General features: G+C 50.7%; 1 protein-coding gene and 1 long non-coding RNA gene across 3 annotated transcripts; one reads left to right on the top strand and one right to left on the bottom strand.

Moving 5' to 3' along the window:
- Nucleotides 1-15,203: 15,203 nt before the first annotated feature.
- Nucleotides 15,204-17,731, top strand: ABHD11 (abhydrolase domain containing 11). Its single transcript, XM_045543126.1, has 6 exons — nt 15,204-15,409; nt 15,580-15,715; nt 16,415-16,588; nt 16,761-16,931; nt 17,040-17,221; nt 17,444-17,731. The coding sequence occupies exons 1-6, from the start codon at nt 15,288-15,290 to the stop codon at nt 17,574-17,576; spliced, it is 918 nt and encodes a 305-aa protein (XP_045399082.1). The 5' UTR covers nt 15,204-15,287; the 3' UTR covers nt 17,577-17,731.
- LOC123632630 lies at nt 17,682-19,128 on the bottom strand. 2 transcript variants are annotated; one of them, XR_006733410.1, is made up of 4 exons: nt 18,733-19,128; nt 18,301-18,582; nt 17,975-18,095; nt 17,682-17,891 (listed from the first exon to the last, which is right to left on the bottom strand). It is a non-coding gene; the product is annotated as an uncharacterized LOC123632630 (long non-coding RNA). The 2 variants fall into 2 exon arrangements; XR_006733409.1 differs by having other exon boundaries at nt 18,301-19,128.
- Nucleotides 19,129-24,479: the final 5,351 nt, after the last annotated feature.

The following is a 24,479-nucleotide window of genomic DNA, read 5'->3' as shown; positions in this document are numbered from 1 at the left end:
ACTTTTCAAATTTGCAAAATGAAGACGTTCTGGAGATCTGCTTCACAATAATGTGAATATAATTAACACTACTGAACTGTACACTTAAAAATAGTTAAGGGACAGGTGCGGTGGCTCAAGCTTGTAATCCTAGCACTTTGGGAGGCCAAGCGGGGAGGGTAGCTTGAGGCCAGGCATTGCAGACCAGCCTGGGCAACAGTGAGACACTGTCTCTATGAAAAGTAAAAAAAATTAGCCAGGCATGGTGGCATGTACCTGTAGTCCCAATTACTTGGAAAGCTGAGGCAAGAGGATCACTTAAGCCCAGGAGTTTGAGGCTGCAGTGAGCTACAATGATGCCACTGCACTCTACGTAGGGCAACAAAGCAAGACTCTGCCTCACAAAAAAAAAAGAAAGAAAGAAAGATAGTAAATTTTATGTGTTTTCTACCAAATAAAAAACAGGCATACCTCAAAGATAGTCAATGGTTCAGCTCTAGACAACCACACAAAAGCAAATATCGGAATAAAATAAGTCATATGAATTTTTTGCTTTCATAGTGCATACAAATATTATGTTTACACTATACTGTAGTCTATTAAGTATGCAATAGTGGCCTGGCATGGTGAGTCACGCCTGTAATCCTAGCACTCTGGGAGGCCAAAGTGGGAGGATCGCTTGAGGTCAGGAGTTTGAGACTCGCCAGAGCAAAAACAAGAACCCCCTCACCTTCCCACCCCCTGCCTCCGTCTCTACTAAAAAGATAGAAAAAAAATTAGCTGGGCATGGTGGCACTCACGTGCACTACCAGCTCCTCAGGAGGCTGAGGCAGAAGGATCGCTTGAGCCCAGGAGTTTAAGGTTGCTGTGAGCTATGATGACATGACTGCACTCTACCCAGGGCGACAGAACAAGACTCTGCCTCAAAAAAAAAAAAAAAAAAAAGTATGCAATAGCATTATGTTTAATAAATACACATATCTTAATTTACAAATAATTTATTGTTAAAAATGGTAATGATCATCTGAGCTTCAGCAAGTCATAATCTTTGCTGGGTCTTGCCTCGAGGTTGCTGGCTGCTGACTGATCAGGGTGGTGGCTGCTGAAGGTTGGGAGTGGCTGTGGCAGTTTCTCAAAATAGGACAGCAGTGAAGTGTGCCACATCAGTTGACTCTTCCTTTCACAAAAGATTTCTCTGTAGCACGCAGCGCTGCAGTGCTGTTTGATAGCATTTTACCCACAGTAGAACCTCTTTCAAAATTGGAGTCCATCCTCTCAAACCCTGCCACTATTTTATCAACTAAGTTTATGGAGTATTCTACTTCCTTTGTTGTCATTTTAACAATGTTCTCAGCATCTTCACCAGGAGTAGATTCCAGCTTACAAGACCACTTTATTTGCTCATTCATAAGAAGCAGCTCTTCGTCCTTTCAATTTTATCCTAAGATTGCAGCCGATCAGTCACATCTTCAGGTTGCGCTTCTGACCCTAGTTCTCTCGCTATTTCCACCACATCTGCAGTTTCTGCCTCCACGGAAGTCTTGAACCCCTCAAAGTCATCCATGAGGGCTGGAATCAACTTCTTCCAAACTCTGGCTAATGTGAATATTTTGACCACTTCCCATGAATCTTGGAAGTTCTTACTGGCATCTAGGATGGTGAACCTTTCCAGAAGGTTTTCTTTTTTTTTTTTTTTTTTTGAGACAGAGTGTCACTTTGTTGCCCGGGCTAGAGTGAGTGCCGTGGCATCAGCCTAGCTCACAGCAACCTCAAACTCCTGGGCTTAAGCGATCCTACTGCCTCAGCCTCCCTAGTAGCTGGGACTACAGGCATGAGCCACCATGCCCGGCTAATTTTTTTGTATATATATTTTTTAGTTGGCCAGATAATTTCTTTCTATTTTTAGTAGAGACAGGGTCTCACTCTTGCTCAGGCTGGTCTCGAACTCCTGACCTCGAGCGATCCACCCGCCTCGGCCTCCCAGAGCTAGGATTACAGGCGTGAGCCACCTCGCCCGGCCCTCCAGAAGGTTTTCAATTTACATTTCCCCAGATCCATTAAAGGAATCACTATCTATGGTAGCTATAGCCTTACAAAATATATTTCTTAAATAATAAGACTTAAAAATCTAAATTATTCCTTGATCCATGGGCTACCGAATGAGTATTGTGTTAGCAGGCATGAAAACAACATTCACCTCCTTGTACATCTCCATCAAAGCTCTTGGGTGACCAGGTGCATTGTTAATGAGCAGTAATATTTTGAAAGGAATCTTTTTTCTGAGCAGTAGGTGTCAACAGCAGATTTAAAATATTCAGTAAACCATGCAGTAAACAGATATGCTATCATCCAGGTTTTGTTGTTCCATTTATAGAGCACAAACAGATTAGATCTAGCATAATTCTTAAAGGCCCTAAGATTTTCAGAATGGCAAATAAGAATTAGCTTCAATTTAAATTCAGCATTAGCCCCTTACAAGAAAGTCAGTCTGTCCTTTGAAGCTTTGAAGCCAGGCATGGACTTCTCCTCTCTAGCTATGAAAGTCCTAGATGGCTCCTTCTTCCCTTATAAGGCTGTTTTGTCTACATTGAAAATCTGTTGTTGAGAGTAGCCACATTCATTAATTATCTTCTGGATAACTTGCTGCAGCTTCTACATCAGCACTTGCAACTTCACCTTACACTTTTCTGTTATGGAGACGGCTTCTTAAACTTCATGAACCAACCTCTGCTAGCTTCAAACTTTTCTTCTGCAGCTTTCTCGCCTCTCTTAGCCTTCATAGAACTGAAGAGAGTCGGGCTCTTGCTCTGGGTTAGGCTTTGGCATAAGGGAATGTTGCGGCTGGTTTATCTTGTATCTAAACCACTAAAACTTTCTCCGTATCAGCAATAACGGTGTTTCACTTTCTTATCGTTTCTGTGTTCACCGGCGTGGCACTTTTTATTTCCTTTAAGAACTTGTCCTTTGCATTCATGACTTGATAACTCTTTGGCACAAGAGGCCGAGCTTCCAGCCTATCTCTGCTTTTAATATGCCTTCCTCACTAACCTTAATCATTTCTAGCTTTTGATTTAAAGTGAGAGACATGTGACTCTTTCTTTCACTTGAACACTTAAAGGCCATTGTAGTGTTATTAATTGGCCTAATTTCAATATTGTCATGTCTCAGGGAGTAGGGAGGCCAGAGGAGAGGGAGAGAGACAGGGGAATGGCTGGTCGGTGGAGTGGTCAGAGCACACAAGACATTTATTGATTAAGTTTGCTGTCTTCTAGGGTGCAGTTCACAGCACCCCAGAACAATTACAGTAGTAACATCAAAGATCACTGATTACATGGCCAGGTGAGGTGACTCACACCTGTAATCCTAGTACTCTGGGAAGCCCAGGTGGGAGGATCGCTTAAGGCCACGAGTTCAAGACCAGCCCGAGTGAGAATGAGACCCCATCTCTACAAAAAGTAGAAAAATTAGCCAGGCATGTTGGCACGAGGCTGTAGTCCCAGCTACTTGGAAGGCTGAGACGAGAGACTCACTTGAGCCCAGGAGCTTGAGGTTGCAGTGAGCTATGATGATGCACTCTAGCCCAGACGACAGAGCGAGACTCTGTCTCAGGAAATAAACAAACAAAAAAAATCACAGATCATCATAATAGATAAAACAATAATGAAAAAAGTTGAAATATTACAAGGATTACCAAACTGTGGCACACAGACACGAAGTGAGCACACCCTGTTGGGAAAATGGTGCCGATAGACTTGCTTGATGCAGGGTTGCCAGAAATCTTCAGTTCATAAAAAACACGATATCTGAGAAACACAATAAAACAAGGTATGCCTATATCGGCAAAAAAAAAAACAAACAAAGTTCGAAGATTCACAAGAAACAGGGAGATATATATTTGCATCATGTGTAACAGAAGAATGGTTACTATACCTTATATAAAAACAGTTCCTGCAAATCAATAAGAGAAAGTATAACAATTTAAGAACAAAATGGGCAAAAGAGCAGAAGCAATTGTAAAAGAACTATTTCTGCTAAAAACATATGAAAAGATGCTTAACTTCCCTATTAAATGATATTTCTCTAACTCCTCTAAATCAAATAAGATTTTTGGGTCACGTTTTAGACTGGTGAATTTAAAGACCAATAGTGTCACTTAGGGCCTGGCCGGAGGTCACAGCTGGATTTCCAAGAGACTTCATGAAGGGACCGTGCACAGGGAGGAAGGAGTGGAGTTAGGGGACTCACTAGGGGATGTTGAGGCATCGAGAAACTAACCATAGTGGGGAGGCTTTGGCACTACCAAGCGGAAAGCAGCAAGGGGAGGAAACCAAATTGCAGGGCTGGGTTGAGAGATGGAAAAAGGATGACCCAGCAGCAGTCACAGCTCTAGAAGACACAACCTCTGCTAGAAGGGCAGAGAACAGATTTGGGGACAATAACTAGCATTTTGATGATATCCAACATAAAAGCAAATAATAATAGCTAACAATTTGTTAGTGCAAGTATTGAGTGATTAATGGCATCGTCACCATCCCCACTTTATACATAGGAAGACTGAGGCATGGAAATGTTAAACTATTTGTCCAAAGTTCACACAGATATTAAACAGAGCGGCTGGGCTTTGAACCCAGGCGGTCTGGCCTGCTAGAGCCCAAATTTGCTAATCACTGCACTTCCCTACCTCTTTTGTTTTCCTCTTCCCTTGTTGGGGAAGCATATATTGATACGGGGGGTGGTGGGTGGTGGGTTGGTTTTTTTGTGTTTTTTTGAGACAAGGTCTCTCTCTGTCCCCTGGGATACAGTGCCGTGACGTGATCATAGCTCGCTGCAACCTCAAACTTCTGGGCTCAAATGATCCTCCTGCTTCAGCCTCCCAAGTAGCTGGAACTACAGGTGTGCACCACCATGCCAGGCTGAGTTTTTTGTTTTTTGTAGGAACAGGGTCTCACTCTTGCTCAGGCTGTGATACAACAGTTTTGAAAAGCAATTTGGCCACTTCTATAAAAAATAAAGTCCCTTATAAATATAAAAATACTGAGACCCAGCAATTCCACTTCTAGGTAACATTGTTTAGAAATATTCACACAGTGTGTGAGGATATTGGGTATTCATTTTCTGTAGCAATAGGTAACCAGAACAGAGCTTCTCCCAAGCTCCAGGGGGTAATTCCTGGAAGCCAGTCATGGTGGTCTCTTTCCCTAGATAGTGACTGGTTTAGATTGGGCCTGTGACAGTTCCAGCCACTAAGGAGGGAAGGTCTGCTGGGGAACCAGGCGTCCACATTCCTAAGAAACAGACCACCCTTGTCTTCCCTGGATGCTATCCTGTCAGGGGGTGACACCTGGAATTCTATCATCAACTGGAACCCCAAAAGGAATGAGCCCAAGGATACAGCCAAGGACGTCAGTTTGAAGAGCCCCGGAAACATTTTCAACCTAGTAACTGTGTCCTCTCTGGGGACTTCCCCTTCCTCTAGAACTTTAGTTATGGGAGATTTAGCTTTTATTATTGGTTAAGCTGTTTTGACTTGGAGTTTCCAGCCAAAGGTGTTCTAACCAGGAAAACCTGGCTGCCATGAAAAAGAATCAAATACAACAAATCCTGTGAAGTAGTCTTGTCAAAAAAAAAAAAAAAATCAAACCTGAATCTGATCAATTTTCTAGATCCAATATCAATTTATAAAACGTGCAAAGGAGAGGGGAACACATTAAACACAGAATATGATCAAGCAAAATCTAAAATATGGAGAACTCTGGGACAAACACTTGGGCTCCTCAACAACAAAATATCTTTTTCAAGGAAAACAATGAGATGTAGGCAGAGCTTGTAGATCATAAGAAACTGAAAAGATATATCAAGCAATCACAGTTGCGGACCTTAATTGTATTCCTGATTCAAATTGTTAAAAGAACATTTATGGCATTTGTGAAACCATTAGAAATTTGAGTACTGAGTGGATAATTGATAATTTGGGGAAAGTGTTACTTTGTAGGGTATGTAAATGATATGGTAATTTATGAGTTTTTTTAACTTACCGTTTAGCGAAACATACTGAAATATTTATAGATGAAATGGTATAGTATCTGAGATTTAGTTCAAAACAGTGCACAGGTGAGAGAGGAGATGCGTAGGGGTGCAGACTAAACAAGAACAAAGGTAGGTCTGGTGACACGTGCCTGCAGTCCCAGCAACTCGGGAGGCTGAGGCAGGAGGATCCCTTGAGCCCAGGAGTGTGAGGTTGCTGTGAGCTATGACGATGCCACTGCACTCCAGCTTGGGCAACAGAGCAAGAGCCTGTCTCAAAATAAATGGATAAATAAATAATTTTTTAAATAAAAAATATTTAAAATGATGATGATATGGGGGTTCATTATATCATTCTATTTCTCCTCCTACATGTTGAAATTTTTTCATAATAAAAAGTTTTTTTAAAAAAGGTAGGTCTGTATTGATATAAAAATCCCCTTTTTCTCCCAGCCCGTTGTTATTGAAACCACAAGGGGGTTTTGGGCTAGGTCTAGTTGCTCACCACACAAAGAGCCACTTACTGAGACAAAGAGATGGCCAAGGAAGAAAGGAATTTTTTCACATGAAAGGGGAACAGGAAATCAGTGGCAAATCTCCCCAGCTAACTGGGAGAGTGGGGGCTTTTTCACAAGGGGCTGGGTGCGTTGGGGCAGGTGGGGGGCATGAGGAAGTCTGCCCCAGGGTCTTCAGAACCTCACACCTTTGTCTTGCAGAAATTCCGCCATTTCTGGGAAATAACTCAAAAACGTCCAGTAGTTAGTGAAGGGAGAAGATTATAAAAAATCCATATGGGGTCACTGAAATTTGTTCCCAGAGCTGGCTACACCCTCTCCACTGGATCCTTCCCATCAACACATGAACATGTTTGGGGAGCACGCATCTCTCAAAGAGATGTTTCCTTGATGTCACATCCCTGCATAGACGGCACCCATTTCTCTGAGCTATCTCACTCAATTTCACATTCTCCCCACCCACATACAACCAGCCCCTCCTGTCTGCTCCCACCCCTACGCACCACCTCCCTTGGGGTCCCGGCGAGCTCACCAGTGGCCTCCACATTGCCATGGCCAATGGTCACTTTGATCTTGGGAGCTTACTCACTGTCTCGGCAGCCTTGACATGATGGACTGCCCCCTCCCCCTCCCCACCATCTCCTCTGCAGCCCTCTGGGAGCCACCCTCACCTGGCCTTCCTCCTCCCTCTCTGCCTACGCCACTGCCATCTCTCTTTCCGGTCCTCTTCCACTTGATTCCAAGGGTCCTCGGTCTCGGGCCCTCTTCTATTCCTCCCATGCACTGTCCCCTTTGATCACCTCGCCCAGTCCCATGGCTTCAACACCCCCTAGCTCCGGGCCCTATACTCTGAGCTCCCTACTCGCATGACCAGCTGCCTCCTGGGACACCACAGAGGTGGCAGTGGGCGGAGAGGTTCATGGCGTGGCCCCTGGAGCCCAACCACTGGGGATCCAATCCTGGCCCTGCCGCCTCTCAGCTGTGTGATCATGGGCAATTCATTAACCTCTCTGTGGCTCAATTCTCTCCTCCATAAAGGGAGGGTCATTAATCATAATGTCCCCTCTATCAGTCATCATGAGGATTAAATGAGTTAATGGATATAAAACACCAAGAACAGCGCTTGGCACTTGTTAAGCACTTAGTAATAAATGGTAACCTTTGTGATATCTCAGGGGCATCTCAAACTTAACATTCCCCAAGTGGAACTCTCCATTCTTCCTACCACTAGTACCCTATAGAGGAAAAGAAAACCCTCCCCATCTCGGCAAATGGCATAGCTACGCACCCACGTGTTCAGTGCAGAAACCTGGGAGTCCCTGGTTCCTTTCTCTCCCTCACCACCATCTTTCTCCCTACCCTCCAATTCTCCATCAGCTCCTGTTGATTCTAACTCCAAAATATATTCCAAACCTATCAACCTCCCTCTACTGCCACGGCCACCTCCCAGTCAAAAGTTACCATCATGTCAGAGCTGAACACCTGCAACAGCCTCCTAACTGATGTTTCCTCCTCCACTCCACTTCTCTAATCTGTCCCACCTTCTTGTGTGCAAATAGTCCTTTAAAAATATAAATCATGGTTGGGGGCAGTGGCTCATGCCTGTAATCCTAGCACTCTGGGAGGCTGAGGTGGGAGGATAACTTCAGGTCAGGAGTTCGAGACCAGCCTGAGCAAGAACGAGACCCCCATCTCCACTAAAAATAGAAAACATTAGCCAGGCGACTAAAAATAGAAAAAAAAATTAGCCTGTTTCACATTCTCACCTGATTCTCACAGGCATGGTGGCTTGCACCTATAGTCCCAGCTACTCGGGAGGCTGAGGCAGGAGGATCACTTGAGCCCAGGAGTCTGAGGTTGCTGTGAACTAGGCTGACACCATGGCACTCTAGCCCAGGTAACAGAGTGAGACTCTGTCTCAAAAAAAAAAAAGAAATAAATAAGATAATATATGTATGTATGTGTGTGTGTGTGTATATCTATATACATGTATATATATACACATATATATGTAAATCATGGTGGCCTGCACTTGTAGTTCCAGCTACTCAGGATACTGAGGCAGGAGGATTCCTTGAACCCAGGAGTTCAAGGCCAGCCTAAGCAACAGAGAAGACTCTATCTCTAAAGAGAAAAATAAATAAATAAAACAAATAAACCAAAATGTAAATCATGTCCCTCCCTACTTAAACCCTTCACGGGCTCTCATTTCTCTTAGGAGAAACCAAATCCTTTACCAGGCCCCCGCTTAGACCATGTCACTTTTATGTGCCTTCCCCCTCTTGCTTTCTCTGCTCCAGAGTTCTGTGGCTTCCTCTATGTTGCTCTAACAAGGCAAGGTCTTTCCTACCCCAGGGCATTTGCACATGCTATCCCTGCTGCCTAGAACATTTTCCCTCCTGGTGTTCATATGTCTACCTCCTTCTTATGCTTCATGTTTCACCTAAGCTAAAGCCTTTCCTTGCCACCCTACTTGATATCTCTCACCCCCATTATTTTCAAACACTGCACCCTGCTCACTGAACTTATCACACTTTGTACTTACATATTTATTTGTTCGTTTGTTTATGGCTTGCCTGCCCCACTGGAAAGTAGAAAAGCCAGGGTTTTGGTTTTGGTTTTGGTTTTGGTTTTTTTTTGGTTTTGGTTTTCTGTGTTCCTTGGGGAACAGGGCCATGTCATTGCCGTATCTGTACCTCTAAATTCATACTTGGCATTAGCACGTGCTCAGTCAATATTTGTCGAATGAATGAATGATTGAATTGTTGATTTAAAAAGAAAGTTAGTTGTGGCTCAGTATGTATGGCATTCTGGCAATTACATATGTCAGTGCACAAACCTAGATGTGCAATAACATTATTTTCTGTAATTCATCTTAGTGTCCTTCCAAAAGAATGGAGCTGTAAGGAAGTTTAACTTCAGTCCTCTTGAATGGGCCACAATTCCAGGACCTTCAGTAGGGCCAGATTTCCTGCGGGGCGGGGAGACTGGAAAAGGGAGAGTTGGACAGCATCCAGCCCTTGAGTAACAATGGTCCTGTATCAGTAGCCCCTTCGGTCCTACAGCTTGCACTGTGTCTGCTCTGGACTTGGGACAGGGGGATATGTTGCAAGCTGCCTATGGTCCTAGCTTCCTAGTAGGCCCATGAGCCATTTTTCTCTGGAGACCCTGCCAAGAAGCAGGTAGCAGATCGCCCTGCCCTCCCGTTCTTGGCCAAGACACTGTCTCTGCTGAGGCATTTGCTAGTTCCTGAAGCCTAAGGGCTTCAGCTTTTCAAACACATAAACCGGCTTTTCTACTCTTAGGTCTGCCACACGCATCTCCTGGGGCTATGAGCACAGAACTTGGAGCACAAAAGGAAAAAAAAAAAAAGGAACATGTAGCAAAGAACAAAATAGAATAACACAGAAATACGTATTGTTTTGAAAAGATCGTGCTCATTATCACTCAGGAAAATGTCTGGAGGAACCAAAATGGACAAGACCAGGAGGAGAGAGCAACACAGGGGAGAGACGGGCGGGTGGATGGAGAGTAGCAGGTGGAAATCACAGCTACTTACGAGATAAAACGCAACAGAACCAGGTGAGGGACTGGACAGGGGAGAGAGGAGAGGGAAGGAGGGAGAAAGCATCAAGAATGATGCCTAAGATTCTGCCTCGGGAGATGCGATGGCTTCGCCATTGCACACGGAACACTCTGACTCCTACTCATCCTTGGACCTCCAGCCAAGTCACTTCTGCAGAGCTGCTTGACCTGACCCCAAGGCCAGATCACATTCCTTGGGGTGTTTTTTTCTTTTTTTTAAGATAAAGGACTTGAGGCCGGGTGAAGTGGCTCACGCCTATAATCCCAGCACTTTGGGAGGCCAAAGCTGGAGGATCATTTGAGGCCAGGAGTTCTAGACCAGCCTGGGCAACACAGCAAGACTCTTGTCTCTAAAAATTTTTTTTTAAATTATCAGGGCATGGCACCTGTAGTCCCAGCTACTCAGGAGGCTGAGGCTAGAGGATCGCTTGAGCCCAGGAGTTCAAGGTTATCCCACTGCACCCCAGCCTCAGCAAAAGAGCGAAACCTTGTCTCTAAAAAAATTTTTTTTTTAATTTAAAACAAAAAGGATTTGAAGGGGAACGATTCTTTGGCTTTATGCTCTCATTTTCTTTTGCATATTTCCTCAGTGTGTGATTATGCATCCATTGGTATCTGTCAGGTCTGTGAATTGATCTGGACTCTCTCTGGCATGCCATAGAAAGTGCTCAATAAATAAAGCCTCCGACATGCAGACCGAAGAGACTGGACTGCATCCTGCAAAGTTAGTGTTTCTCAAATGAAGTAGAGGTTTCTGGATTTCAAAACACATAGACTTCCTTCACCATCCACTCCAAAAGGGAGTGTCCTCACCCTGCCCACTTTTTAAAATTTATTTATTTATTTTAGTGACAGGGTCTCACTCTGTTGTCCCAGCTAGAGTGCAGTGGTGCGATCATAGCTCACTATAACTTCTAACTCTTGGGCACAAACTATCCTCCTGCCCAGTCTCCCAAGTAGTTGGGGCTACAGGTGGGCACCACCACACCCAGCTAATTTTTTAATTTTTTTGTAGAGACAGGGGTCTCACTATGTTGTCTAGGCTGGTCTCAAGCTCCTGGTCTCGAGGAACCCTCCCACCTGAGCTTCCCAAAGTGCTGGGATTACAAATGTGAGCCACTGCACCCGGCCCCCTGCCCACTTTAAGAATCTATGTGTGTGATGAGACCAATCCTGAGGGACACATGAGTCTGGAGGCAGAAAAAAAGGTGCCAAGCATCGCTGTCACAGGGCCTGTGGGAGCAGAGGGTGGATGAAAGCAGAAGAATCTACGGACCTGGTGGGAAGGCTTGGTAGGGAGGAGGTGCGGGTGGGGCAAGGAGGTGGCAGACAGAGCCCCTGGACGTGTTCTTGACACCAGAGCTACATGATGATGACATGCTCTCCCTGCCTTCTAGGGATGGTCCCCAGAGGCCTCCCTAACCTGCTCTGAAGAAAGTAAATACTCCACACAATCCACTGTTGTATGGTTTATTCATTTGTTTTGTTCACGGCTGTGTCTAGGAAGGTGCCTGGCAGGCGGTTGAAGCAAGGCAGGAAGGAGCAAATGTTCTCCAAGTGCTCGGTGAGTCGCGGGGGAGGCTCACCAGGTACCCACGCCCGAGGATTACCCTTCCCACGTGAGAAAGGCTGCTGTGCCGATTAAGCAGGATCATGTACATGAAAGACCTGGTGGCTTAACAAACTTAGATGCAAAATCTGGGAAGAGAGAAGCCGGGTGAGGGGGGTCTGGATGGGAGGAGGTTGGCTGGGGAGTCCCTGGGGACAGCCCCACGGGAAACCTTCAGTGGTCTTCCAGGAACCCCCGACAGGCTCCAGCACGGCTGACACCCCAGCTCCACCCCGCGGACTGGCAGGAATTTGCTCTGGTGACCTCCCCGGGCACACTCCTGTCACCATGGCGACCAGCCACAAAACAAGCAGCCTGATTGTCCCTGCTCAGCGGGGCAGGTGAAACCCTGGCCACGTGACCGATACTGGGCCAGGTGCAGCTGTGGGACACCTGCCACCTCCCCACCTTAACCCATTCTATGCCACTGCCACCAGGGTGCAGTGTCCCTGCTGCCACAGGCCACACCCTTTTAGCCCTAGGTCCCTAGCCTGAAGGGTGCTGACAGACAAAATACCCAGAGCACTGCACCAGGAGTCAGCGAAAGAAAAAATCCAGGCAGGAATCTGGGCTGGGGCACGCACTGGCTGAGTGACTTGGAGCTGGGTTACTTCACCTTCCTCATCAGCAAAATAAGGATGATGCCCTCCCACTTCCCAGGAACACGGATGTGGAAGTGCAGACTCCACCCCCTCACAGAGGGGGCCGCCAGTTCTCCTCCCACCTGCACTTCAGCATGGCAAGGGCTCCAGAAGGTGGCTTGACACTCTCCCAGGGGACCCTCCCCAACCAACAGCCCTGGTCTGTCCCAGACAAGCTGGGGAGGGTGGGCAGCCTCCAGGATGACCCCTCCCTGAGACACCAACATCAGAGTCCTTCCCAGATAGCAACCACCTGTCCCCTGCCCCCACAACTTTCTCTGGAATGTTCAAGTGGAAAACTCAAGCCGACTGGTTTTTCTGCTTACCATGCCTGGCCCTAACCAGCCATGTGACAGGGTTGTAGCCCAGGACTCTGAGTAGATTTCTTAAGGCTGCTTCTGTCCCCAGACATGAGGCTCTTTGGCTTCTAGATGGTCTAGGGTGGTGGGCCAGGCTCCGGTGACCTGGCTAGACAAGTAGGCTGGGGGTGGGGGTGGCGGGGAGCTGTTTGAAACCACCTTTGAAATACTGTCCTTCTGAACCAATAACCCCCTTCCTTTCACCCTCCAACTCTAGAACAATGCCCTCCCAGGACCCCTCCCAGGCCTCGAACCAGCCCCCATCCAGGGCTCAGGTGTCCTCATACTCCCTAACGACTATGCTGGAAACAAAGGATCACACCCCCTGGTGTGTTTAGAGTCCCCTGTGATCCCAGGGCCCTCCTCGAATTAGAGCACAACACCTGCCCAGTCCCATTAGGCAAGGAGATGAGCTCTGGAGTTAGGACACACCCAACTGGCCCCTTGACTGCATCAGGGCTGGCTCTAAGGGGAGGGGCCATGTCACGCTGGCTGGCCCAGGTGTCACCTCCTGGAGGGGGCACTAACCCAGCCACCAGCTGAACCCTCACCTAAGCATTCGCTAGTGCCCTGAACCTCTCTATGATTATTCAGTAAAATTACTTTGCACCAGATGAACAAAATGTAGCTCCTGTTCTCAACCAGCCTACGGTGGACACAGGGAAGGCCAATCCTACAATACTACACAGAAGACACTGACAAATGCTTGGAGAACGTGGGGAAGATGAGAGTAGCTTCAACTCAAGAAATCTGGGAAGGCTTGAGGAGGAGGAGGTGGCAGTTACACTGGGCCTTAAAAAGATGTCTAAGACTCAGGCAACTGGGTATCAGAACACTACCCAGCAGGGGATGGTGGTGGGGGAAGACCTACAGGCAGGGTGCCTGGTGGAGGAGCATGAGAATGGAGTGTATGGGTGGGAAGAGGTAGGAGCAGACCAGACAGGGGAGGCTTGGAATGCTCTGATGAAGTTCCAAGAGTGGAACTCTCCAAGAATGGAGAGTCCCTGAAGGCTTTTTTTTTTAATTAACCATTTGGAATCCTGAGGGCTTTGGAGTAGAAGAATGCCATTATTGATTTAAAAGGAAGAGGCTGAGGCACAAAATATAATTTGAAGAGTTTACTTGAGCCAAAGTGAGAACAGCTGCCTAGAAGACTCAGACGCAAGTAACCTTGGATATGAGCTCTGTTTGGCCTTGGTTACGAGCAGGTTTTGAAAGGCAATAAAGGTGGACAGGCAGTGGGCTGATACGAAGTTGTTTGTCAGGAATTATCATTGGTTAGCAGAAATCACATTGATTAGTGACTGGCTATATATATTGTTAAGCTATAGGGTGTGGGTTATAGTGTGGTGCGGCATGGTTACGTTAATTTATAGCTACCTGTGTGTGGCAACAGCAAGCATTTCAAGAGATGAATAATAGCTCAAAAGGGGTGTAGGACGTGATTGTTGTCTCATTGGAATGTCTGTCTCTCTGGGCTTGATAATTTAAAAAGACTCACATTCGTCAGATAAAAGTTCTTTTCTTTTCTCACCAAGATTAAATCGGCTGTAGTAAGAGCAGCTACTCTTGCAACTGCCGAAGGATGGAATGCAGTGGAACTAGGACCTGAAACGAAGCCGCCACCGCTACCCTACACTGTGGAGAGGAGACGGCAGCGGGGCAGGGTTCCCAAGGGAGGCGATTGCGCGAAAGACGTGCTGAGTTCCGGGGGTGGGAGGATTGTTTATTTCTCTGCTGGAGAAGAGAAATGGTGGAGAGCTGACCTGAGCCATTTCAGCTCAGCCCAGCAAATGTCTGCAACAGCACAAACTGCTCGTTTCCCACCTTGACTCTCAATACCAATAGACCACCAGACAGAGACCTTGGTTCTGCCTCCTCTACCCTCTCTGCACCTCAGTTTCCCCGCCTGTAAAGGGGACGGAGGGGTTTGGAGGAGGGCCTTTACAGTCTCTCCTAGCTCTTTCTAGAGTCCACGACTACAGGAGGGGTCCAGGTCTCGCGCTCCGTCCGGGCAGCTTGGGGCGCCCCGCTGTGGAGCACCGAGCCACCTAGCCGGCTCTCGGACGACAAGAACCACTCCTGGCGCCTCTCGCCCGCGCCGGCGGCACAGAAAGTCCGGCACCCGCCCAGGGCGGTGACTGAGGGCAGGGGAGCAAGCCAGGTGTACAGCCAGCCGGGCGCGGGCCAACGCAGGGCCTCCTCGGCTTGCCAAGGACCTGCCCGGCGGCCGCCCAGCGCTAGAGCCCGGAACCGAGGGCGACCACAGCGGCGCAGCCCACACTTCCCGCGAGGATTCTGAGCCGGGAGGGGCCGAGAGGTGCTCCGCAAGGGGCGGGGCCAGGTGCGCCGCGACGGGCGGCAGGCGGAGGGCCCGCGGGGAATACTCGTGGCGTAAGGGACGGGGCTGGAGGTGGGGTCGCACAGGTCTCTGGGATTACGTAAGGAAACGTAACCGGGGGCGGGGAGAGGGTGGAGCTCCGGCCGGAAGTGGGCGGGCCTCCGAGCAGAAGCGGGAGGCGGGGTGTGGGCAGGACTTCCCCCGCGAGGCGCACGCCGGGTATCGGCTGCGGGCATGCTCCGCTGGACCCGAGCCTGGCGGCTCCCCCATGGGGCGCTCGGTGTCCCCGGTTCCAGCTTCTCGAAGGTGCATGTCGCACCCAACAGCAGCGGCAGCCGAGAGGGCGCCGAGCCGAGGTCAGTCAAGGGCGCCGGGCGGGAGGCTGTCCTCCGCTCCTGGCCCTCCCGCCCGGCCCCTACAGCCCCACCTCCCCACCTCGGGCCCGTCCCTCCCAGGACTCTGCCCCCACGTCCCTTCCCCTTTCCCCCGCTCAGGCCCTGCCCCCGTCCTTGCCCCCTCCCGCCAGGCCGCTGCCGCTTTCCTACAACCTTCTGGACGGGGAGGCGGCCCTCCCGGCCGTCGTCTTTCTGCACGGTCTCTTAGGCAGCAAAACTAACTTCAACTCCATCGCCAAGACCTTGGCCCAGCAGACAGGCCGAAGGGTGAGCTTCCGAGTGTGGCGGGCACCAGTGGGGGTGGGACCTGAGTGGGCGGGGCCTAGGAGGAGACCAGGGCGGGGCACTCGTTTCTGATCCCTCCCCCACCCCCGGAGGAGGGGTGGCAGGTTACAGCCAAGGTAACCCCGCATTAGAAATGAAAACAGTTCTTCCAAGGATGGAGGTCTCACAGACAGACCCAGGCCCTAGCTGGACCCCCATTCATTCCCTCATGTTGCCGTCTTCATTCATGGTATAGATCCCCATTTGCCTGCTCCACACTGAGCTAGGTTTGGCTGGCCAGTGCCTAGGCGCCAACACCCTGCCCATGAAGGTGCCCATTTCACCAGGGATTACAACGAGCTCACCACCTCTATGGCAGCCCCATTCCTTTGTGCTACAACTATTGGGAATTCTTGGAATCTCCTTTCTGGCTTTCCCTGGGATTGCCTTCCAGTCAGGACTAACCTTCAGAGACACAGTCACACCCCTTGGGCCTTCCTCATTTCTGGCAGAGTGGCTCCAGATTCTTCATCTGGGCTTCCTAGGCCTGGGAACTGGGTCTTCCCACCATCTGGGCCCTCCCTCTCCTCAGGAACTGTCCCCAGGCTCAGGAACACCCCCGACCGCAGTTCGTACCAGGCCTTCAGCCATCCACACCCAGTAGCAGATGCCAGCACTGCCCTGTCTCACCCCATTCCCCAGGTGCTGACAGTGGATGCTCGGAACCATGGTGACAGCCCCCACAGCCCGGACATGAGCTACGAAGCCATGAGCCAGGACCTGCAGGGCCTCCTGCCCCAGCTGGGCCTGGTGCCCTGCGTCCTCATTGGCCACAGCATGGGAGGAAAGACGGCCATGCTGCTGGCACTACAGAGGGTGAGCCGCCCCTGTCTGGTGCCTCCTCCCATCCAGTATACACCCTGAGTGCTCAGCAGGACACCTAGGACTCAAACAAGCCTTGGATGCCCAAGTTCCAGCTCTGGAAACTGTGCCTGAGACCCACTGTGTCTGCCCTGAGACTGGTCCCCAGTCCAGTTCTTTTCCACAGCCAGAGCTGGTGGAACGTCTGGTTGCCGTAGACATCAGCCCGGTGGAGACCACATCCAGCTCAAGCTTCGAAGCCTATATGGCAGCCATGAGGGCCATAGACATCCCAGATGAAGTGCCCCGCTCCCGTGCCCGAAAACTGGCCGATGGGCAGCTCAGCTCTGTTGTCCAGGTGATGCACCCAAGCCCCCAGATAGTGCTGTAGACTGGGACCTGTTGAGGGAAGAGTGGTGGACCCAGGCCTTGCAAGGATCCCCCGCTAACTGCCAGGCCCCCACAGGACATGGCCGTGCGGCAATTCCTACTCACCAACCTGGTGGAGGTAGGTGGGCGATTCACTTGGAGGGTGAACTTGGATGCCTTGACCCAGCACCTGGACAAGATCATGGCTTTCCCACTGCAACAGGAATCCTACCCTGGGCCAACCCTCTTCCTCCTTGGTGGAAACTCCAAATTTGTGCAGTAAGCCAGCCTGGGCAGTGGGAGGGGCATACCCACCCCCAGCCTGGGCAGCCTACCTGAGGTGGCTTGGGCATAGGCAGGGGGTACCTGAGAGCCCAGAAATGTCACTGGGCATGAGGGCTCACGTGGCTCTCCATCTCTCCCCACCCTGCCTCTGCCCTTCTCTCTCTCCGCCTCGTCCCACTTGCACTCCTTCTGGACGGCCTTCCCTGCGGTGCACAGTCCCAGCCATCACCCTGAGATCATGCGGCTCTTCCCTCGGGCCCAGATGCAGACCGTGCCTAACGCTGGCCACTGGGTCCATGCTGACCGCCCGCAGGACTTCATGGCTGCCATCCGAGGCTTCCTGGTCTAAGACTTGCTGGCAAGAGAGGCACAAAATCCCAGGCTTCAAGTCCCTGCACCCTGTTCCACATTTGGACACGGAAGGACTCAGGCGGGCACTGAGGGCACGGGGGTGTGGGGCTGGTCAGACCTCAGACTTTAATGAATAAAGACACTGCTCCCAGAGTTCCAGGCTGAGCTCTCACCACCAGCGTCGCTGACCCCGGGGGAACCTGGCCCAGGGGGTCCTGGCAGCTCCAGGGTCTGCGTGGGCTCCCAGAGCACCCCTGGACTCTCTCTGCAGCTGACTCTGCACCCGCTGCCGCACCAGCTGCTGCATGTCCTCCTGCGGGCGGGAGAGCAGGTTCAAGGCCGATCCTGTGGCCTCCTCCCCACTCCTCCCAGGCCCTGCCCGCATTCCCACCCTACCTCCCAGGCCTCCACCTCCTGCCTCAGTCTCAGTTTCTCCGCCAGGACCTCCAGCAGCTGGGCCTCCACAGCGCGCAGCCTGGCTTTGCATGTGTCCAGCTCGGCCTCCACTGCCCGCTTCCTGCAGGTGGCAGGGAGAGCAGCCTGAGGCTTGGGCCTTCAGGGTGGGTGGGTGTGGCCACAACCCCTGCCTTAGTGACAGGCCAGGTGTTTGTGTGGCTTTCCTTCCGGAATGCCCAACTTCCCCTCCCTTCCTCTAGCAGGGCAGGCCCCTGGGAAGGAGCCATCCGCCACCCTCCCAACCCCAGCAAGCAGCTTCCTCTCACTTGGCAATGGCTTCATCCCGCTCCTGGAGAACTTGGTCCAGGGAGAGCTCTGTCTGGCTGTCCCCCAGTGCTCCAGCCACTTGGGATTCTGGGCTTCGTTGTATCGTGGCAGAGGAGAGGGCAATGATCTCAGGTTTGATTGGATGAGGTGTCCCACTCTGGGCCCTTCCGCCCTGGCCTTGGCCTTGATGGTGATGTCAGGAGGGGAGGGGGCCGAGGTGTTCTGAACCTGCCCCCTAGTGCCCCAGTCTCAGACTCCTCTGCGAAGTAGAGCAGGAGGACCTGGGCCAGGCAGAGGAGGTGGCAGGTGTGGCCCCTGCTTGGCCGCAGGGCAAGCAGAGTGGGCAGGGTGTTTGGACCCCCAAGGAGGAAAGGATTTCTCACCAGATCTTCAGGAAAGGACAAGGTGGGTGGATTCAGAAGGACACTTACCCCTCGAGGGCGCCGGACACAGAGGGTGGCCTGATGACTGAGACTGTTGTCAGCAGGGTGGGGCAAGTGAACGACATGGCCCTTTGCCCTCCCTTCCAGGCAAGGCACTCCCTGGCAGGCCCCGCCTGCAGCAGGCCAGCCCAGGGCAAGGAGGAGGCCGTCCGGCATCCTGGAAGCCTCTGTGGGAAGCCTCCGGCCAGGCCAACAGCAAACTCAGCCTCTTCCTGCCCCCACCCCAAGGGGTGCTCTGCCCACAGCTTGTGATGTGAAAGGAGGGACAGAGTCCCAGGACTTGGCCCCAGACTGTTACCATGCTGAGAGATACAAGGTGACCCAGCCTCCCATCCTGAAGGGTTGGCATCTTGGTACCTTGAATGGTATCATCCACACTTACAACTATAACTTGATTTAGATGCCCTCCTCGTATGGACTTGGCTTCTGCAGGGCTGCCACGCTGCCCGACTCCAATGCCACTCCTCATGCATGACCTGGCTGCCACTGAGCTAGCAAACGTTTCTAGGAGCTTTACGTCACTCATTCATTCCACAAATATTTGTCAAGCACCTACTATGTTGTAGGCATGTTTCCAGGTGATGGACCTAAAACAAGACATGAAATTCTCTGACCTCATGGAGCTCACATTCTAGTAAGCCGGGAGAGACAATAAACAGATTTAACAAGTATATCACATGGTAAGAAGTGCTGTGGAGAAGAATGAAGCAGGAAAAGGGAATGAGGAAGGAATAGCGGGTGATCGCCATTTTACATAGTTCTGTGGTTACCCTAAGAAGATCACAAATACTCACCTACTATTTGGATGAAAAACAACCATCCTAATCACCCTCATGACTTGGAATGATATTTTCAGTGACAGCATCATTCATGGCTTCAAAAAGTGCTGTATTTCCAAGCGAGGGTGAAGACAACATGTTGGAGAAAACTGTTAGGGAACTCGAAGGAGGCGCTAAGGGTGACACATGACGATGACAATGACAATGGGAGGCAGAAATGCAAGTGAAGGGTTTGGATGAACTTTAACAAACCCTGAGAGTGGAGAAGCATTGTTTCCCAATAAAATTATTCTTTAAAATATGGGATTTTAAATATTTAAGTGTTAAATATTTTAACTAAATATTATAAGTAGGGAGTCGATTACTCATCTACATCTCTGAAAGCTTAAATTAGAGTATAGGGCCATATTTCTTTTCTTTTAATCTTCTCACTGGGAAAAGGAGGAAAGAAACTTACATTCAGGCATGTAGTGAATTTCATTCCAAATCGCTATCTCGGATATCACACGCTCAGTAGTAGGACTCATTCCCCGACTGCCCGCACCTCCCTCCTCTCCTGCTCTGCTAGGATGGCTGAGCCCAGGCCTGGGAAAGGATAAGGTGGAGACACCTGCCACTTGGGTAGGGGGCTGGGCTTTGTGGTCAACACAGCAGGGATTGGCAGGGCTGGGCAGCTTCCATGGCGGGTCACCCAACCCTTACGACCTTGTCTGTGTGCACCTCCCTCAGCTGCATTGTCCTCACCTGTAAAGTGGAGTCATCGCAGGCCTTCCTAGCAGAGGCACAGTAAGGGTTAAATGAGGCACCTCACACAATGGCCAGCGCTTTGTACAATCAATAAACAGGCCAGGCTGGGTGCAGTGGCGCACACCTGTAATCCCAGCAATTTGGGAGGCCAAGGCAGGAGGATTGCTTGAGGCCAAGAGTTCAAGACTAGCCTGAGCAACATAGCGAGACCCCCATATCTACAAAAAAAAAAGCCAGGTGTGGTGGTGGACACCTGTAGTCCCAACTACTCGGGGGACTGAGGCAGGAGGATCACTTGAGCTCAGGAGTTGGAGGCTGCAGTGAGCTATGATCACGTCATGGCACTCCAGCCTGAATGAGAGAGTAAGACCTTGTCTCTGAAAAAAAATTGAAAAGAAAAAGTCCAGGGCCAGACTTCCCAGAAGAGGAGAAAGCAACAGCAGGAGAACCTCAATGACAACACACACACACACACACACACACACACACACACACGCTCTAGCCATGGAGCCTGGGTCGGCTGCCCCACCCCCACAACTGTGCCCCAGGAACAATTCTGTTCCTGAATCCCAGAAAAGCTCCCTCCTCTTCCTCTTCCAGACTGCTACAACCCCTGTACTGCCCCATCATTGTCTTGCTTCTGGAGGACAGATGGTGACTGCCTTCATGCCAACCGCCACACACAGGTGCAAGGCAACACTGGCCATGCCCGGCAGGTGGCAGCAGCTCCCAACATCAGGATCCAACGGGCCAGGGGCTCACCTCCTCCCTCCCAGCCTATGGGGTGGAAACCCCAAACTCTGTCCAGGGGCTTTGGGAGCTCCCAATGGCCAGCCTTTTGCCCCGTACTCCCTTATAGGAACACTGCTCGTTCAAGCTTGCAAGTGTTTATCACTCTGCAGATGCACTTTCCACGCCAGCCTTGGGGAATCAACCAGACATGACCTGGTTCCCGCCCTTCAGATGTTCCCAGTCTAATGAGGGGACAGACACCTAACACAGACCATACCCACCAGGACAAAATAGTACCATTGTCAGGATAAGTCAGGATAAATCAGGGTCTTTGTGCGATCATACAGAAGGAACCCAAAACTCATTATTGGGTGTTCAGGGACAAATTCTTGGAGGAGGTGACGGCTGGGAGGGAAGAAACAGCAGTCATGGTCAGATACATGGGGAGGGAGGCAAGAAAGCGGCGGGGGGCGGGGGGATGCTCCAGGCCGGGAGAACTCACGCTGTGCGTGTGGGCTGAAGGAACAGCAGCGGGTGTGCATTTTGGTTCACAGGGTAGCTGGGAAGGCAGCCTCTGAGAGGTGGGGCAGGGCCAGATCACGAAGGACGTGACAAGCCACATAGAGGCACCAGGATCAGTAAGGAATGATAAGGAAACCTCACTGCCCTGAACAGGTGGGAGTGCAGGGGCAGAATGCCAACCGGGGCTTCAAGATGCCCCTTTGACTGGAGCAGGGTCAGGACTTTCTAGAGCATTTCTCCTGACTGAGGATTCACCAGCTTTCTACATCCAAGAGTGGGGCGGGGACCGGGGACGTTGTGGGGACTGCTGGTGCCCACGGGGAATAAGCCTGCTCTCTCACAAGTCCCCATCTCCATGCGTACCTCGGCCCAGAATACCTTTCCCTTCTCCACTGGCCACTCCTACTCACCCTTTAAGCCCCAGTTGAAACACCCACACCTCCAAGCCCTGAAGTGGTCCCAGATTCCAGGGAGGTGGGGGCTCTGGGGACCCACAGCCTCTTGTGCAACAGTTTCTATTTCAGCCCCTGCCATGTTTCCAGCCGTCTCCATCCATCCCTCGCCTGTCTGGGAGCATTGCAGGCCTTGTTTCTTCTCCCAGACACAGATACACATACATACACACACACACACACACACATACACATGCACACACACGCTCCCTAGACTGTGGCCACAGCTCCATCTCTACTCCAAGCCAGACTACTCCCGACGCCCCAGCCTCCAGCCGGTGCTCCACACTCACTCCGGATGTCAGGGCAGGCACCTGAAATGCTCCGCGTCCCAGGCTGAACTCCCCACCCGTCCCCCAGACAGGCTTGTCCTCCAGATGCCAAGCCAGAAGCTGAGGGGCTGGCCCGTCACCATGGCCTGCTGCTTCTACTTCATAATACCTGTCTGTTGTTTCAGTGTTTTACAACAAATATGTGTTTTTTTCATCATTGCAGTTAAGGTATAGTAAGTAAAATGTCTTGAATGCCTTTGACCCTTCCCTCTAGCCTGGCTGGTCCTGCTTTGGTTTGGATGGTCACAGTCTCTGTCCTGGTCACCACAGCAGCGTCCAGCTGTCCTCTACACTGCTACAGAGGGACCTCTTCCCTTGCTGTGAAAACCATCTTTCCTTCTAGCCTGGGCCTCCCTGTGAATTCCAGACTTACCCAGGGAAGTGTCTACTTGCTCTACCCATCGAGCTGTCTAGTGGCCAATTCGGCTCAAACCCCAATTCATGGTTCACCCCCACCCCACCCCCGCTCCCTGTCCAGCCTCCCTCCTCTTCGCAAATGGCAGCACCATCTTTCCCGTTGCTCAAGTGAAAAATCTTGACTCTAGTCATCCTGAATTCCTCTCTTTCTCAGTCCCCCTGCCCCCACCCAACTCTTCCATTCCATTGGTAAACCCTGTTGGTCTACCTTTAAAATATATCCACTATATGGCCATTCCTCACCACCACCACAGCTGTCACCTTTGCCCTACCCACCACTGTCTCCCACCTGCGTTATTGCTGTAACCTCCTAGATAATGCTCCAGCTTCCACCCGCATCCCCGTTAATCTACCCAGCAACCACAGCAAGCCTGTTCTAGCCAAAGATGGATCCCGTCCCTCCTCGGCTCAAACCCCACCTGGAGCTCCATCCCACTCAGTGTGAAAACTAAAGGACACAGGACACTTACAAGGCCTCCCACGACCTGCCCCTCCCTTGCCTTCTCTGCTGTTTCCAACATGCTGGGCTCGCTCCCTCCCCATGGTGGTTGCACCTGCTGTTCCCTCTGCCCAGACTGCTGTTCCCCACCTACTGCATGGCTCATCCCTCACCTCCTGCAGAGAGTCACTCAAATGTTGCCCTCTCTGCAAGGCCCTCCCTGAAATTGGAATTCCCCTCTCAAACCCAGTTGTCCCTACATCCTCTCCTACTTTACCCGCTCAGTGCATATATCACCATTATGTACGTTATTTGTTTATTTATCATCCTTCCTCTACTAGACCATGGACTCCACAAGTGCAAGGACTCACCTGTCTTGTTTTCTGCCCTATTCCCAGCATCTAGAAGAGTCAGCACATAGTAGATGCTCAATTAGATACCTTTTGACTAAATGAGTGAAAATCTGACCCTCAACTGGCGCCTCCTTTATGGGCTCTGCACAATGACATTTAGCATTCCAGGCCTTGCTCTCTGGCCTCATCTCCTGCCCGTGCCCACTCGTGCTCACCTGACTGTCACACAGGCCCCTGAAGTTCTCCTGACAGAGCACCCCACTGTTGACTGTTCCCCGCCCTCAGCCCTGCCCCAGCATCCTTCCTGCTGTGACCCCACTCCTCCAACTCCCTGCTCAAATGTCACCACCCCTGGGAAGCCACCCTGGTACCATTACGTGTTAAAACCATGTCTGTCTTCCCCACTGCGCTGGAAACACCTTGAGTGAAGAACAGTGGCCCCAGTGCACGGTTTCCCATTTAACGTTTGATGGATGAATGATGATTAAATGAGGGTAAGACTTAGAAAAACAGAGTTTAACGTAAAGGGCACATGTTAATTCCTTTATTCATTTTTCAGGCTATCATTTAATATACATCTCAATGAACGATGCTTGGCATTACACAGGGCCCTCTGAGGGCAGGAGCTGTGCCTCCCCTTCCTGCCCTCTCCCCGCAGGGCCAGACACCGGGCTCTGGGGGCACTGCCATGACCCACTCTGCTGACTCACCCTGCACGCAGGAAAGAACGCTAGGCCAAGGGTCAGGCAGCCTCCCCTGCCAAAGGTTCCCATAATCCTGGGCAAGTCCCTCTAGCAGATGGGTGTTTGTTTCTCATCTGTCAAATAAGATGCCACCAATGCCTGCTCTACGATCACTCAAGGTTGAAACTGGACAACTGGAAAGGGTGTGGCTGTCTTCCACGCCAGGACACATTCCAGTGTCTTGGGCTAGATTTTCCAGGGAAGAAGGGAAGTCTGGAA

Source organism: Lemur catta, chromosome 2 (genome assembly GCF_020740605.2).
Source record: "Lemur catta isolate mLemCat1 chromosome 2, mLemCat1.pri, whole genome shotgun sequence".
In the NCBI taxonomy this organism is placed as follows: domain Eukaryota; kingdom Metazoa; phylum Chordata; class Mammalia; order Primates; family Lemuridae; genus Lemur; species Lemur catta.
Note: the sequence above shows the minus strand (reverse complement) of the source record. Positions and strands in the feature narration are given on the sequence as shown.